This window comes from Gymnoscopelus braueri, assembly GCF_963280865.1.
Source record: "Gymnoscopelus braueri genome assembly, chromosome: 2".
Classification (NCBI taxonomy): Eukaryota; Metazoa; Chordata; class Actinopteri; order Myctophiformes; family Myctophidae; genus Gymnoscopelus; species Gymnoscopelus braueri.
This window is the reverse complement of record NC_137604.1, coordinates 15,922,338-15,939,935: the sequence shown is the minus strand read 5'-3', so window position 1 is coordinate 15,939,935 and position 17,598 is coordinate 15,922,338. Positions and strand designations below refer to the sequence as shown.

Sequence of the window (17,598 nt, the reverse complement as noted above, 5' to 3'; positions counted from 1 at the left end):
TCCAAAACAGAAATGGCGGCGGTCCTTGCGAGTGTGACGAGAAACTTTCCCATATTATTTAGCGACAAATAGACGCGTTTTGCCGTCACGGCGCGGGGGTCTTCTCTCGTGTTTTCGTCAAATTAAACACCGTCGCGCTCTCCAGCCGTCGTCGGGACCGCGTGGCGGGGCCGCCGTTACGCTTTCACACGGACGTTCTGTGGTATTTTTTTATTGCTGCTCAGGTCCCGCAACCAAAAAAAAAAAAAACACACAGCAAGCCGTCGTCGGAGTCTATACTGGGCTTCAGGGTAGGCTTTTCTCCCTCAGTAGAAGAAGTTGACGGCTAAAGCAAAGCAAGCGTTGTCGTCATACATACCTGCGGGACTGTCGTTGCCACCCAACTGTCACCTTTAGCTAGAATAAAGCGAATACCTTTCATACCCACCACCACCACCAGCAGGAGGAGAAGCCCGGGCCACGCCGAGGCCGCCCGCCCGCCCGTCCGGCCGGCCCGGGGTCTCGTCCTCTCCTTTACGGTCAGGTTGTTGTTGTTGTGATCGGTGAAGGAAGGGAGTTCAGCCGCCGCAGCAGCAGTCAAGTCAACCAGGGGAGGGTCGCCATACAGTCACCAGGCTGGACGGACGGACGGACGCTGTCACGTCGTCACCTGGGTGCCACCACCGACACAGTCACCACGGCACCACCACCACCACCACCACCCGTGTTATTGTTGTTGTTGAATGCCGCCGATCGCTGCCTGGTGACACCGTCCGCCACCACTTTCGGCCTGGTTTGCTAGCGTTCCGGTAAGTGGGAGTACAGTAATACCAAGTGCCCCCCCCCCTCTCTCTCTAAATTAACAAAAGGCAGATCTCCAAGCTCACAACGCGTCGTATCCGCAACGCGTTGTGAGCTTGGAGATCTGCTCTTTTATAGCTCTTCGTTCCTTTGCTGTTCTACTGAGGATAATAAGGCATGTTGATGTGTTTTGTGGCCTATGTCTAATCCAATACACCCTGTGTGTGTGTGCGTGTGTCTCGAGATGCTAACCTTTAGCTAGCTGGGGAAACTCACACTATTTCTGACGTTTTAAAAGAAAGCCTAATTTTGGGTCGTACTACGGTGTCGCTCGCCGAAAAGAACCGTTCTACAAGCGTCAACGTTAGCTTGTAGCATTATGATGTTTTCGGCAAGCGACGCCGTCGAGTATAAATGCTTGACTATAGGCCTATAGGCGCATTCATAATTTCAGTATTATTACCAATGTTATCTTATTATCTAATATTAGTTGGCTTATCAGTGCAGGGAAAAGCTGAGGCACTAAACGGGAGAGTTAAATTGTAATGTGTGTTACTACTGTTTACAATAAGTTTAATAATTGATTAGACTGTTGTGTAAACAGCTGGTTGACGTCTGGATCCCGTATTGACGAGGCCAGTGTGGGACATAATGCGATTGGACGTTTATTTCACTTTCTGATTCCTCTACACTGTTTTTAACTTTCATTTCCTGGTTCCTTGGTGACGGGCAGCCATCCTGGCAAATCAAATGGAGAAGCTCCAGGACCTGAGCCAATCAGAGCTGCAGGAGCTCCTGGAGAACACAGAGAGGGTGGAGTCCATGGCGCTGGAATCTGATGAGGTAATAATGAGACCCGTTATGAAAATGACTTCTGTGTTCATGAAAGTGGTGTTTAAAAAAAAAAGAGAGATCACCAGCTTGTTGTGAGGCTGAGGGTGCTTCTTATTTGCACACATATGTTGTGCACAGAAGATCTACAAGCTCACAACGTGTCACAGCGTTGTGAGCTATTTTTGGTACATACTAGTGTCGCACAACCAAGTAAATAAATAAATCAGGAGTGACCTGGTGATGTTTTCAGCTGGATAACATTGTGTGATGTTAGATCTTTGTAAAGTGAGTCCCCAAAAAAAATCTTTTATGTATATTACAATCGAAAGAGAGAGAGAGAGAGAGAGAGAGAGAGAGAGAGAGAGAGAGAGAGAGACAGGAGTATACAGTAGATGAGAGATGACATGTGACATGTCCAGGAACAGGTTTGTACTCTGGACGCCATTAAGTGCTTCATGACATCCCATGAGCCTGTCTGGCTCACTGGCTGAGTGCAGGACACAATTATAATGATTGTCAGACAGAAATGCACCTAGAGTTGAGACCAGAACACTGCCTTGTTGAACCCCAAAATAGGCTCTGTGTAGCCCTGTAGTCCCGGTTTCCCAAAGGTGACATACCTGTTAACAGTTAAGTTCCAATTCAGATTCACATAGCTTCACCTGATTGGCAAGCAAAGCTAGGGGAAACTGAACCAGAACCGGAAACGTGTTTGCTACCTTCGGGAAACCAGGACTACAGTTATACACAGAGCCTATAGGTGTAAGTGAGCAATAGTATTCTTCTCTCACTCAACCACCTCCCTTAAAGTGCCCTTAAGAATATGTCCAGGCTTTTCCTCCCTATTTTCATTGTTTTGGCACCATGGCAAGTCTGTTATGAAAGGGGGAGTATTTGCACTACTAAGATACTTTGTTGCTGGCTACAGGGTAAACATATGCTGAGAAGCATCATATCCTGAGGAGAGAAGACCTTAAGGCCACATCCACACGGAGACGTTTTAAAAAATGTCACAGAGTCGTTTTCAAAAAGTTTACCGTACACACGGAATCGTCTCAAGAAATGTGTGTGTCCACACGAAACCAGTGAAAACGCCACAAACTGAAAACGCTGTAGTATATATGCCTGGCCTGTGGGTGGTGCTGTGGAGGAAAGTTACTAAGTACATTTACTCAAGTACTGTACTTAAGTACAATTGAGGTATTTTTCACTTTACTCGAGTATTTCCAAATTTCAATACTTTTACTTCTACTCCACTACATCTCAGAGGAAAATATTGTACTTTTACTCCACTACAATTATTTGAACGCTTTAGTTAATACTAGTGACTTTGCAGATATAATCATGACATTATAAAACATTTATATTTATCTATTTGCCCTATTTTACATAGACTATTTAAAAATAGCCGATCTACAAGCTCACAACGCACATCGCGAGGCATTGTGAGCTTGTAGATCAGCTATTTTCAAACATTTCAGTACTTTAAGTATATTTTGTTGCCAATACTTTTGTACTTTTACTTTGATTGAACTCAAGTAACATTTTGAGCACAGGCCTTTTACTTGTAACAGAGTATTTTTATATTGTGGTATTGCTACTTTTACTTAAGTAAAATATCCGAGTACTTCTTCCACCCAAATGAATTTGACCCATGGTCGACTATAGTCGAGAATCAACAACATTGACAGCTACTCACAACGTCTCCTGAACGCACAGTCTGTGTAAAGTCTACAACACATACACACACAATGCGTGACAGAGACATACCATACAGAGAGAAGCTGAACGCGGACGCAAAGGCACGCTACCTGGAAAAAATGTCATTACATCTGTGCCCCAGATCATGACAGAGTCACAATCATTCATTTCATAGACTGCATGGTTCACCTGAACCGAAAATGAAATATAGTCATCTTGAGTACTGATTATTTATATATTATTATTGATATTATTAGCGAAGTATTATTATTATTATTATTATTATTATACTGTTCATTCATTAATCATTGAGCTAGTAAGTGAACGGAACGGAACCTGTGTTGCCAGATTTTGCGAGAGAAATAAGCAACCAGGTCTATGAAAACAAGCCCAAAAGAAGTGGCTTAGTGACATCAGCTACTTGAAAATAGCCGATCTACAAGCTCACGTGAGCTTGTACATAGGCTATTAAAAAAAAACTCTTGCAATAAAATGAAGAATACTTTTTTTTTTTTTTAAACATTCTAACCACACTAATGCTCTGGCACAGAACATTTTCATGAAAATATTTGAAAACCACTGGTTTAAATTTAAAAAAAAAAATTGGAAGCAAGCCTAAATAAGCAAGAACACTTTATAAATAAGCCACACAAAAAACGCAACCCGCAACTACCAATTTTACAAGCAACTTTACAGAAAAAGCCAGAAAAAGTTCTGCCCAAAGTCGCTTATAATAAGCCGACATGGCAACGCTGATTCTCACCCAGACTCGGTCTCATCAACACATGTTTATATTTTTATTGTGTGCTGTCATGCTATTTTGAGCACAGGTAGAGAGCCTAAATGTGTTTGTTTCATTGTATTTAAGATATTCGATATAAATTCTTTTTTTTTTAAATGCCAGATTTAGCTAATACGGCCGTAAACGTCCCATTCAAACTGCTAGTTTAGCCACTAGCGTCCTGGCTGAATTCAACCTGGTGTTTGTACTTTCTCTATTTACAACCCGCACATCTACATAAACGTTCAGATTTCAAATATAAAGTACTTAACTCATGGCCATGGATGTTAAAATTCACTTCGAGTGGGTATAAGTACCCGTATCTTCCGTATTGTTCAATAAAAAGCATTTTAATCCGATCGGCAGCCATTTTCTCATAGAGTTATAATGTATTAGAGTGCAATACTCCTCCCAACCGGTAGGGTCGCGTAACTGAAAGTCAATGGAGAAAATTCGAAGTCAATGGCCACCAATCGGATTAAAATGATTTTTATTGAACAATACGGAAGATAGGTGTACTTATGCGGGCCCATACATAATTGTAACATCCGTGGCCATGGGGTCAGCACTTTATATTAGAAATATGAACGTTTATGTAGATGAACGGGTTATAAATGGAGAAAGTGCAAACACCAGGTTGAAGTTCATCCATGATCGTCGTAACAGACGACCGTCATGTGATCCATGGCCAACAAAAGGCGTTTGTTTTCATTCTTATAAGACCGCATGGCTCATTTATATGCACGTGAAAGTAACTAAGCGGAAAGTAACTAAGTACATTTACTCCATGTCCACTTGTTGCTGAAGGTGGTAGTGTAGGAGCAGCGCTGTAAAAGCCCCATCGCATTAAAAACGAACGCAACGCTGACGGGGTCGGGTGTTTGTTGTTGGGGGGGTGCGGGCGGCGGCGCATGCAGGGTCGGGGGGGGGGGGGGGGGTCGGTCGGGGGGGACGCATGCAGGGGGGGGTGCTTGGCGCATGCGGGTTAAGCGAGAGGTGGAGCTATAGCATCATCGTTTCAGGAAAGATGCGTATTTGGTTGTACACACGGAGACGCAAGGGTGGCGTCTTCGGGGGTGGGGGGACGGGACGGGGCGGGGGGGGTGGGGGTATGGGGGGGCGGGTTTAAGCGAGAGGTGGAGCTATAGCGTCATCGGTTCAGGAAAGATGCGTATTGCCGTATTTGGTTGTACACACGGAGACGCAAGGGTGGCGTTTTCAGATTTATTCACTCTGGGACCCGTTTTCAAAAATAAGCGTATTGCGGACCTAAAACGCCGGCTCCGTGTGGCCAAAACGTGCAAACGATTAAAAACTTATGCGGTTTCACCTAAAAACGTCTCCGTGTGGATATAGCCTAAGTTTAGTAAAGAAAATGGAGAATGCCGTATGAATATATTGCGCCACCAAATAAAGTCGTACCCATAAAAGAAAAACTAAGAATAATTTACCAGGCAGCCAATGCTCAAATAGCAGATTAGCAGATTAGCAGGATACTCGGAAAATGACATACCGCCATACCTAAAATATAATCTCGGAGTCGTTATCATGTCATATGGTATTGCGTCGAGCATTGCCTGTAGTGTGTGACTCAGTACATTTAGTGACAACATGTTAATCAATGTGCTAACCAATGAGTTAACCAAGCAGTAAGCAGTGCTATTGATTGATCAAACTGAGATGACAACACTGCAACCAGACGCTTGAGCAACACAATACCGCCTTTAACTCATTGAGTGCCCAAATTATTATTATCTATTTCTGGCCATTACAATTTTTATTTTTTTATTTTTTCAAAGTAAAAAAAAAGGGCTTAGGAAGCGAGATACAGCCTTTTTCAGTTATAAGTTAAACAAGGAGTGGATGGAGCTGCAAATCTTCAGATAATGATATCTTGGGTTCAAAAGCAAAAAAAAATGTTTATTTATTTTTTTAAAACGTTTTTTTCTATTTTTTTCAAAAACACGTGAAACACGTTAATGGCACGTTGCACCATAGCGCTAAAACACGTGAAACACGTTAATGGCACTCAATGAGTTAACAGCAACTGTCCTAAAATGTACTTCTGAGAACAATTCGAGAAATTAGATTTCAAATATTTGTGGGTAAAGAAGATGTGTGTGATATTTCATCCACAAAGCACATTCATTGAGTCATCTGACTGTCCTTCCTATCAAAGTTGGGTCATTTAAAGTGGCACTATATAGCTTCTTTTTAATTGGATAAAATGCTGTTTTGTCCAATCTGTATGTTAGTACAATATAACGTTTTGTCTACAATTTGGTCTCCCTACTCTTCTATTGAGACATTTAAATTGTGTCAAAGGTCATGTCTCACATAGACACAGGATCATCAGACACAAATTTTCACCTGATGGTCAAGATTCAATTTATCCCCTTAGTAATCAGGTAGGCTCTAATGGCTCACTGGTAAAAAATGTCAGCACTTGCGCAGGAAACCGGGTTCAAATTTGGGGTAGAAGAGGAAAGTTGCAGTTCATTTCTATAATGTTCTACATATGAGCCAATTGTATTAGTTAAAAAAACAGTAATAATGGTGGTAGTAGTTCATACATATATATTTTTGGGCGGTGAAACCGCCCCTATAAGTGAGATTTGGAAAAATGTACATTTTCCTGCGCTGTGATCTGGGCCCAGGAAATTTGTAGAATTATCCTGCGCTGTGACAGTGTCACATGACACATGTGCATAGCCCTATATAAGCAACCATAACTTGAAAAAAACCAAAAATTGGTTTTTTTCAAGTTATGGTTTCGTCAATCATAAAGAGTGTTTCAATAAATGTATTTATCTTTTGTACATGATTGGTTGACTCCATTCAGTATTGTGATTAGCTAGCAAGACACCGCCCACTTCACACAGGGTGTGATTTTTTTATAGCATTTATGATTGTTTTTAATTTGACAAACTGATTTCGAGAGTGAGCTGTAGTTCTATGCTGTAACTCGCTCTTCAGGCCCTTGGTTCTGGTTATCATGGAAACATAAACAAACATCAATCACAGAAGTTCATAGGTTCTGGAAAGTTTCATGGAAGGTTCTTGGTTAGTCTCCATAGTCAGAGTCTCATAAAACCAACCGTCAACTGCTCAGTGACCAACATTGCAAGACTGTGGTTATGCTGATCAGCCATGTGTTGTGTAATGTCTCCCCCCCCCCCCCCCCCCCCCCCCAACACACACACACACACACACACACACACACACACACACACACACACACACACACACACACACACACACACACACACACGCGCACACACAAACCGCTCCCATAGGCCTTTACTATAAATAACCAGGGTTCCACAGCCTGCCTGGTTAACGAGAAGTTACTACTAGCAGGTATATGAGAGGTTTTGTTTGTGATCAGCAGCCGGAAAATGTAAAATAGCCGCTTCCCCAGGAACTTCATCCAGATCACTTAAGCCATATTTAATTTTGTTGTTCAACAAATAGCAAAAATAACCACTCTGCAAGCTCACAGCACGTGGCATTGCAACATGTAAATGTATTTTTTATATATTTCAGGAAAATAAAAAAATGTGCATCTGTATTTTTCCCAAAAATCTTGTTTGGAAAGGCATCGGCACCAGTATATTTAGATCACATGATCCTATAGATGACGATTTAAGTGCTAGAGGAAAGTATGGTTTAGAAATAATTTTATATATATAAGATTGAGTATGTCACTCAATCTGTCGGCATCATTTTCAATATGAAAGCTACTAATGCTTGATATTATGCATGATATGAAATGTGGTTCAGAAGATGTTTGTCTCAGGAACTGCACCTGTTCCTGCAGGTCGTGCAGGACTAGTATCAAATCTCCCCTATACCTTCTCCCTATCAACTTTCCTACAGTGTCAAATAAGGAGAAAGTGAAAACAGGCACTGCCTACTTAAGTATTTATTTATTTGTTTAAAGAGAGATACTCCAACATCATGGTGTTGGAAAGAACCCCTAGTTTGTTGTATCCATCCATCTGCATTCTTTCTGACATTCAGACTATAATATCTTTAGCTTTTTATCCTTGGTTACAGCACCTCCAACTTTCCCTCTGGGACACAAAAATGTGCCAGCCTGAATATTACAACTATTAACAATTAACTGAAATGCACAACAACAGTGTGAGTCAGTGTTTCCCTTTAACCACTTAAACCCTGTCACTGTATGTCATATAGTGAAAATAGCAGATCTACAGTCTCACAACACATTGCGTTGCATTATGAGGTTGTAGATTTGCAAATGTCGCTGAATGTCAGTACATCTTTGAAGATTGTTTGCCTACTTATGTCAGATGTGTGCCCATTATGAGTGACGTGCCCAGAAACTAGGGTTCATGTGGCAAATGCCTTAGAATAAAGTTGATAAATGCTTGTCATTGAGATGTACATACTTTAGTTTTTCCCAACACCTCCCACATATAGACACGCATACCTACTCTTGAACACTATAGTACTGACATTTATCTCATGTCTGTATTTTTGAGTGTGAGTTTGTACGTTTTACTCGTTACAATTAGTCTGAGTGACGTCACACAATAGGTGGGGAGAGCCAGAGAACTTTGACTTTCGAGCTGTGCACTCTAAATGCAGATTAGATTAGGGGTACAACATTTATATCAAACTAATCAGTTGAATCTATGATATTTTTTTTTTTTTTTTTTAATAAAATCGGTTAATTAATCAACACTTATTTTGGGCATGATATTATATAGGCAAAAAGTTAAAAAAATAGTAAATACTCCATAGTTGCAGTCGTAATACAAATTATACAAATTATAAATGAAGTACTGTTGTGCCTGTCAGACGGACTGTAACGTGAGGTGTGGCCAAAACACGCAACGATCACCGTTCACAGTTTGGACAAACTTTTAGAAGGACCGGTTAAACATTATATCTAGGCCTGTCACACTTAATCGTCTGATCACAATTATTTGAGATAATCGCAATTATTTTGCATAATTGTTTGGATCGTTTTCAGTCATCTGTATGACTCGCAACATGTTTATGCTATGACGATTAATCGTCCATTAAAATTATTATAATGATTCTATCCACTTTCCTTCCCCAAGATCCAGAACATTCAGCTGGAGAGGGAGATGGCGCTGGCATCCAACCGCAGCCTAGCCGAGCAGAATCTGGACATGAAACCCCGCCTGGAGATGCAGAGAGAGGTCCTGGTGGAGAGATACTCCCAGCTAGAGACCGTCAGAGACGCATACAGACAACACTGTGCCCTGAGAGGTGAGAGAGACGGTGGGGGCTTAATGGAAGGGCTTTAGGTGCTGCAGCACAGGGCACCAACTTCAGTTGGGGCACCATCCTCCAAAATGTATTTATTTATTATAATTTTTTTTGGAGTTTGTCGACGTCATGTATGTCGGTGTGCGTGCTGCACACCAGATTTTTCGTGGAATGACCGGCAAAATATTGAAACAGTGAGGAACCGGTATAACAGTGAAACGCGTCGGCAACACCGTCTATATAAAAGATACAATGAATTATCCAAAAAACAGTCTCACACTCAATTGTTCAATTAATCAAAAAATTAATCTATAGAATAATGGTTAAGAAAATGGATTGGTGTGCAGTAGAATATAAAGAGTTGATGGATAATGGCATTACTGCGGCAGTGGTAGCTTAGTGGGCTTGAGAGGCCGTTTGGTAATCAGGAGGTTGCCGGTTCTCCTCCAGCCTATGTGTCGGATGTGTCTCTTAACCCATAACTGCTCCCCCACGGGCGCTCATAACCATCTGAGCAGCCATCAGCTGGGTCAAACTGAAACTGAATCATCCCCCCCCCCCCCCCCGCGGGACTAACGGAGTTCTCTCTTTGCATTTACTGCATTGGCCCGCAAGTGAAAGAGGAGAAGGAAAGGCATCCGGCCCAGACCACAGACATATACAATTACTCCTCTTGTTTGAAAATAGGATTTGACATACTGTATGCATCTCCTCATTGCCCTCTGACAGTCTATTGACTAAAAAAGTCATGGCTAGTTGGATGAAGACAAATGTAATCTGTTTCAGTGGCATGTAAAGTCGGGGGAGGGGGTCATTGTCATTTGTTCCCCCATATTTTATGTATATGTTTGTTTGTTTTTTCCTTTTTTAGATGTAGATGCAAAAGTTGCCCTACAGTAAGTAGAATCATAGAATGCCATGGTCAAAATGCCATCTTGAAAAAACCTTGCCGGACAACCTGATAGTCAAGTGGTTAGGGTGCATACTGTATACATGGGCTCTATGCCTCAGAGCGTGTCCTCGGTTCGATTCCCAGCCAGCCAGACCTTTTGCTGCATGTCACTCGCCTACTCTCTCTGTGTTCCCTGTCTCTACGCTGTATAATAGGGGTGCAACAGTTAATTAAACAAATTAATGTATTTGATTATAAAAAATAATCAATTATAATAAAATGATTGATTTTCAAAGATGGCAAAAATAGCGGATCCACAAACTCACAATGCATCGCTACACGTTGATCTGCTATATTCTTGATACCATATGGTATCGTTTCAGCTGTACCAGGTACTAATGGGAAGAAAAAAATGATTGGCATGCCGAGGCGGGACTATGCAATGGAAAATTAGTCCAGTTAGTTTGACTGAGGCCAAGGTGTGACTAGCTGCTCAACTCGGCCATCGCCCGACTCGCTCAACATGTTGTCCGTTCTTAGGAATTTCTCTTTTGCTCGACATGCCTTGGTGTGTGTGTGTGTGTGTGTGTGTGACATGCATTTGTGGATTGTGGCAAAGTGAGTATTTAAGGCTATTTCAATCAACCATCTAGTCAACACATGCTGATGTCTCTGTCTTTCTATTAAGTTCAGCTATCTGTCAGCTATGTGTAAATGAAGAATGAAGATTTTCCAGTTGTGCATTTCTCCGGACTATGTGCTCAACAGTGTGGAACGTTAACAATGTTTGACTTGTCAGGTCATTCATTCATTAATGCTTTCAACCTTTATTTAACCACTTAAGCCCTGTATACTCCATCATGCATTTGACAAATAGTGAAACTAGCTGATCTACAAGCTCGCAAGCATCACATGATAACGCATGTGAACTTGTACATCGGCTATTTTCTCGTTATTCGTTATCGTTATTATGGCGTCCTTGGCATGTAAAAGTTTGGGAACCCCAGGCCTACACAAAGTGTGGTCCAGGGACCCTCAGGGATCCTTGAGAGGGTCTAAATAAACCGTTACAGGTCTGTAACTACGGGAGTTATGGGGTTCCTTGGAATTACAACATTTGAGAACCACTGCACTAGAGAAAAGGTTACGGGGTCACTCAAATGGTTGGAGTTACCGTGGATGCATTGACGGGTTAACGGAGAGATGTTGTATTCTGTGCGGGAGGAGATGGGAAGCCAGTGCAGTGAAGGGAGGATGAGTGTGATGTGCTCGTATGTACGCACTCTCATCTCGGAACCCTAGCAGCGCTGTTCTGGATGTACTGGAGCTTTTGTAGCCATCAGCAGGGTGAAACTGAATTTCCCCCAGATGGGATTAATAAAGTTCTTCCTTAATTGACCTCCAGGAGAATGGCAGCGTTTACCAACAATGAGGCACGGAGGCAGCAACAAGATGCTACACTTAGCTTTCGTATCAGTTCTTGTCGACAAGCAACATTGCTGTGTATCAGAGTATTTGAGCTTTACTTACATTTATACTCTGCTGCCTTCATCACGGTGTCATAGCACAGTAAACACTGCAGCTAATGCAATTAACTGTGGGTTGATTTGATTTAGGTGTTACCACTTAGCAAGCACTGACAATAACACTGTTGTCAGTGCTTGCTTCTTTGGCACATCTGAATCAAACTGACACATCATTACTTTAATTAGCTGCAGCTATCTCTATCCTGCTTTTGAAAGTATAAAATATGGCTTCAGTGGTGAAAAGCAAAATAAGAATTCAATTTAAATATTTGTGTCTGGCATGAAAGTTTGATGTTTACAGTTTTTTTGTCCCCTGTCCCTCCCTGTTCTTCTCCAGATGGGATCATAGGTCAGGTGTCTCCAGAGGCGTTGTTCTCCAGGCTACAGACAGAGGGCAGCAACACAGAGGCAGAGTCTGAGGTCTGTACTTAAAGTCTCCATCAAATCAAAATGGATGTTTCAGAGCTTTTAGTGCTGGCACTGGCTGCTGAACCGACAGTATCATGCCCACAATGCATTCTGTCAGCAGCCAGAGATGAGGGCCGTCAACCTAAGTTGAGATCTAATGTTAAATGGATGTTAAAGTGGTTGTGTTAGGCACATTATTAAACAATATAAAATAGATATTAAACCGATGTCCAGCTTTGCTTGCCATGTTATTCCCTAAGGGGCAGCGGTGGCCTATAGGTTAGAGGATCGAGTTTGTAACTGAAAGGTTCCCGGTTCGATTCCCCAGACCCCACCCAGATGAAATAAAATAGTAAATGGTCCATTTATTTAGCGCCTTTACCATGCAAGGCACCAACCTGCTCATCGGGTGCAATTAGGTGTTCAGTGTCTTGCTCAAGGACACTTTGACACTAACTCTGGGGGAGCCGTGATCGAACTGGGTACCTTTTGGTTCCCAAGTGGCCGCTCTACCTCCTGAGTGTGGGAAGTGAATGGCCACCACTATACCCTCCCCCAACACCGCTGAAGTGCCCTTGATCAAGGCGCTGGACCCCTGTGTGTGTGTGTGTGTGTGTGTGTGTGTGTGTGTGTGTGTGTGTGTGTGTGTGTGTGTGTGTGTGTGTGTGTGTGTGTGTGTGTGTGTGTGTGTGTGTGTGTGTGTGTGTGTGTGTGTGTGTGTGTGTGTGTGTGTGTGTGTGTGTGTGTGTGTGTGTGTGAAAAATAGAATTAGTTCTCAGCGAACATCACCTGGGTAATTATAGGTATAAATACATAATAATAAGTAGGCCACATTGAGAAGGCAGTAGAATAAATTACTTAAGTGTCTGATATTGTTGCACATACACAAATCATAGGTACAGCATATGACACTGTTCAGTCCACAGTCTTAGCTGGGCCATGCAAATAGATATTGCACCTTGTTCATCAATACTTTGCGACTGCAACTCATTTAAAACAATGTTGAGCAAATATCCAATTTTGTCAGTACACACCTACACACCACTTTCTATGTGAATCTAAAGATTACACTATTCTTGGCTTCCACCAGGCAAACCGACCCGCTCAACATGTTAGGAATGATTGAATGCAAGTATTATTTTAGTTTTTTGCCCCTTTTTTTTGTTGCTTTTTAAGCCTTTTTCTCCCCAATTGAGTCATCGTGCCAATTAATTCCTCCCCATTTGTGTGTTGTCACTGCTGTAATATCCTACTGACTCACCTGCCAGTGAGGAGGAGGACATAGAGCCTTCGTCCTACTCCTCCCGCCCAACACTCCCTGCTGACAGAAGCCACCCCAGTCTGTAGGAGTACGTGCGGTGACAAATATCTCCCCCCCCGCCCGGCTTTCCTCCCCCAAACACAATTGTGTTCGTATAGACGCTCGACAAAGCTGGACGTTAGAACCAGTTCTTGCCTTTTGACCTTGTTATCTAACTGAATATGAAAAACACATAAGATTGGATGGTCAGAAGGTCTGAGAAACGTCATCTTAACCATTTAACCCGCGTGTCCTTATTTTGAGCCTGTCATTATAGGCGGAAATGTTAGAAAATGTCATAAATAGCCAATCTACAAGCTATTGCAGTTACACTATATGTGAATAGGGCTTAAAAGGGGGATAAAACCCTAGGTTGATTTCGTAGTTTGTTTTCCAGTTCATGTTAACACATTGAGTGCCAGGGCTTTTTTAAAACGGGGTACAGTCGGTGCCTGGATTTTTAACATTTTTTTAACCTTTTTCAAGTAGTCACAAAATATTTTCAGTGATCACCGTCCTCAAGGTGATCCCCTCATTACACACACAGAGGTCTCGTACAATCGGGGGGAAAAAATTAAAAACATTAGGTAATCCGCTCCATAGTTGCAGCCAGTTGAAAATAGTCGAAAATAGTCAAAAATACATATTTTAGAAAAAAAGTACACAGGAGCCGAGATACAGGCTTTTGAAGTCATAAGTTAACCAGGAAGTGGATTGGAGTCTAAATCTTCAATTTAATTTTTTTTCCCCAAAAACGGTCATAACCGTTTTTGGCACACAATGCATGGCTTCTCAAAAACGGTCCGGACCGTTTTTGGCACTCAATGTGTTAAAAACTACAGACTTGGCAACACTGATCAGCCTTGTACGTTCAACATCTAATAACTGTCACCGTGTCCCCCCCCCTCTCTGTCCCTCCCCCTCTCTGTCCCTCCCCCTCTGTCCCTCCCCCTCTGTCCCTCCCCCTCTCTCCCCCTCCCTCCAACCAGACGTTAGCTGACGAGTTCCTAGAAGGCTCCCTGCCTCTGGACTCCTTCCTGGAGCGCTTCCTGTCGCTGCGCTCCCTCGCTCACAGGAGACGCGTGCGGGTGGAGAAGTTCCAGGACGTCTTGCGGCAGAGGAGCGAGAGCGCCGACCCCTCCATCATGACATCATCCACGTGCGCCGACCAGAGTCAGCAGACGACGACGACGGCGGCGGCGACGTCGGATCAGCAGAGGCAGCATCCCGCCGGCCCGACGCACCCGAGCGCCGCGGGGGGCGCCCCCTCCTCTGGCATGCCCTACGCCCCCTACCCCGTCGCTCCCTCCAACAACCCTCCCCCGATGCCGGCGGCAGCCGCCGCCGCCCCCGCCAACCCGCCGTCCCAGTTCCCTCCCTACCCCAGCCCCGGCTCGCCGTTCACCCCGGCGGCGGGCTACCACCCCCCCAGAGCCCCCGCCGCCTGCCCTTACCCCACCCAGCCCACCTTCCCCGCGCCGCACCCGGGCTCGGCGTTCGGGCAGTACACCCCCAGCCAGCCCCCGGCCGGCGCGGTGCCCTACCCGGCCTCCTACTCCTACGGCGGCTACAGCTACCCGGCGGCGCCCGGCTACTCCAACTCCCATTCCCCCACGGGGCGGCCCGTCTACAGACCAGGATATGGAGTACCTCAGCCATATTCCTGAAAGCACTAGCGCTCTATTGCTGTTCTCGAAATCCTTCTCGATCCCTCGTTCAGTCTCTCCATCTTTACCCCTCCCCCCGACCTCCAGCCCCGGTGTCAGACCCCCCCCCCTCCCCCCCGAGCTTCTCTTTTCTCCTTCTCCCACTCAGACTCCCTCCTTCCTTGTGTCCCCCTCCACTCCCACCAGTTTGTCCCATCCAAGAGGGTCTCTTGCTTTACTTATTTCTCTGTTGCACTATTTCTCCTCTCCCTCTCTCTCTCCCCTCTCTCTCTCTCTCTCTGTCTCTCCCTCTCTCTCTTGAAATCGCCATTGAGCTCTGCCCTAGCTCTCTCTCTCTCTCTCTCTCCATCACCTCTTCTCTCACACTCGACCCCCTTCCTCTAGACCCCCCTCCCCTCAATCCATCTATGACACTAGTCTCAGGTTGTCGTGTTGTGTTTGAGTGTTAAGAACACTCCACCTTGTCTTTGGCCCTTCATACATTCACTCCAGTCCGTTTGCTTGCTCCTTCCCCCTCTTTCCGCGTGCGCGTGTGTGTCTGTGTGTGTGTGATGCTATTTGGCAATCAGAAATTCCTTATAACACTCAAGTGTCTCAAAGTGCACTCCCCATTTCTTGATGCATTTGTTTTGGGTTTTTATCTTTTTCATTTATATTCTCTTTTAAAACTCGACTTTTCTTTTAAAACACCATATTGTCGTAGAGCAGCAGTTCCAGTCCACGTCTCTACCAGCAACTGTCCACTTCACAGTCGTATTCATTCATAGTCACCGTTTCCGTCAGTCCTCTGTATCAGTGCAACAGCTCCTAAAGCCCTCATTTATAGTTTGTTGCATGCTTAAAGAACTGCAGCAGATCTACAAGCTTACACTGTGTCTCAATGCGTTGAGCTTGTAGATTATTGTATTGTCTGCATGCAACACCTGTCGTGCAACAGAGTATGAATTAAGCATACCGTTGCTGTCGGGCAGAAACCTATTATCTACTTATTCTTTTTCCTAAATCAATGCCCTACCTTACTACAGCGTCACACAAAAGCAGCAGATCTGCTATTTTTGAATTTCAATCCTGAAAAGTAGCAGTTTTGGACAGGTTTCCACCCGACAGAGACGATAACAACAACGAGTTGCCACATTTCTTTCACTTCAAAGTTCATGTGGTCATTTATGTATGTCGTAAGTTAAAAGTGAATGACCCTGTGTTCTCTGGAATCAAACCAGTACAGCTTAAAAAATAAAAAGGCTTTTGTCACTTATTGCTAATTTCACTTTTTGGGAGAGGCTAGAGTTTTGTCTTGTTTAGTCAGTACGGCGGTAGCGAGGGTGTAGCTGAGTGGGTAGAGAGGTTGTCTGGTTAATCAGAAGGTCACCGGTTCCATCTGCTGGGTGAATGCAGGAAAGTACTCCCCCCATAGGACCGTGCGATACTCCTTTACAGCCGAATGCTGACAGATTGGAAACTGTGGCTGCTTTGCTTGTCTGCTCTGCCTGTAATGGGTTTGGCGGGTAAACATGTGACGGATGCATAAATATTGTAATACACCTGCCACTGTGGATGGTGGGTTAAAATTAAATCTGTCCAAATACATTTTCCTGCGACCAGTGAAACGTCAGCTGATATTGACATGGCGTGGTCTCCTTGTTTCTCTGTTTGTTGGCATGGAAGATTTAGCTTGCTGCTGAACGTTTCAAATAGAACTGACAGCACAGTTTGTAGTCAAATAGTTTTTTTTTCCTTCTCCGGCTGATGTTCACTTAATAATGGTTGTTTAGATTTAGTTTGTAAAGCCGTCTTCCCTCCAGGGACTATTTTCAGCTGGACTTTTTAAATCAATCTGCTCCTTCAACTGCATTAAAACACAATATTATATGACCCCCCCAAAAACAGAAGAAAAAGAAAGTCTGAAATGAATGGAAACCAAGGTAGAAAAAGAAGAGATAGGAATGCTTTAGTCCTGCAATAATTCTTAGTTTATACTTAGCCGACAATAGCAGATCAACAAATACACAATGCGTCGCAATTTCAGCTTTTGACACCGAACAACGAAGTCAAGGGCGTGGCAGCAGCAGACCTGCAGTTTTCTGGGCGTTTGTTCCAGATATGTGGTGCAAAAAAACAAAATGCTCCCCACGTTTATTTTTGATTTCAGGGACGGAAAGCAGACCTTTCCCAGATGACCTGAGAGGTCTGAATGGTTCATGATATCGCATAAGATCAGAAAATGTATTTTGGCCCTAAACTATTGAAAGCTTTATAGACCAACGGTAGTATTTTTTAAATGAATTCTATGACACACAGGGAGCTAGTGTAAGGATTTAAGAATGGGAGTGATTTGCTCCACTTTCTTGGTATTAGTAAGGACTCGAAGCAGCAGCGTTCCGAATCAATTGCCGTCACCAAATGTTTTGGGAGACCTGTAGAGACACCGTTAAAGTATAAATCAG

General features: G+C 43.6%; 1 protein-coding gene across 1 annotated transcript; it reads left to right on the top strand.

The window, feature by feature from the left end:
- The first annotated feature begins 13 nt into the window (after positions 1 to 13).
- LOC308074331 (uncharacterized protein) lies at positions 14 to 16,737 on the top strand. Its single transcript, XM_080413742.1, has 5 exons — positions 14 to 788; positions 1,514 to 1,623; positions 9,190 to 9,361; positions 12,117 to 12,199; positions 14,477 to 16,737. Exons 2-5 carry the CDS (start codon positions 1,531 to 1,533, stop codon positions 15,152 to 15,154), a joined length of 1,026 nt encoding a protein of 341 aa, XP_080269868.1. The 5' UTR covers positions 14 to 788; positions 1,514 to 1,530; the 3' UTR covers positions 15,155 to 16,737.
- Positions 16,738 to 17,598: the final 861 nt, after the last annotated feature.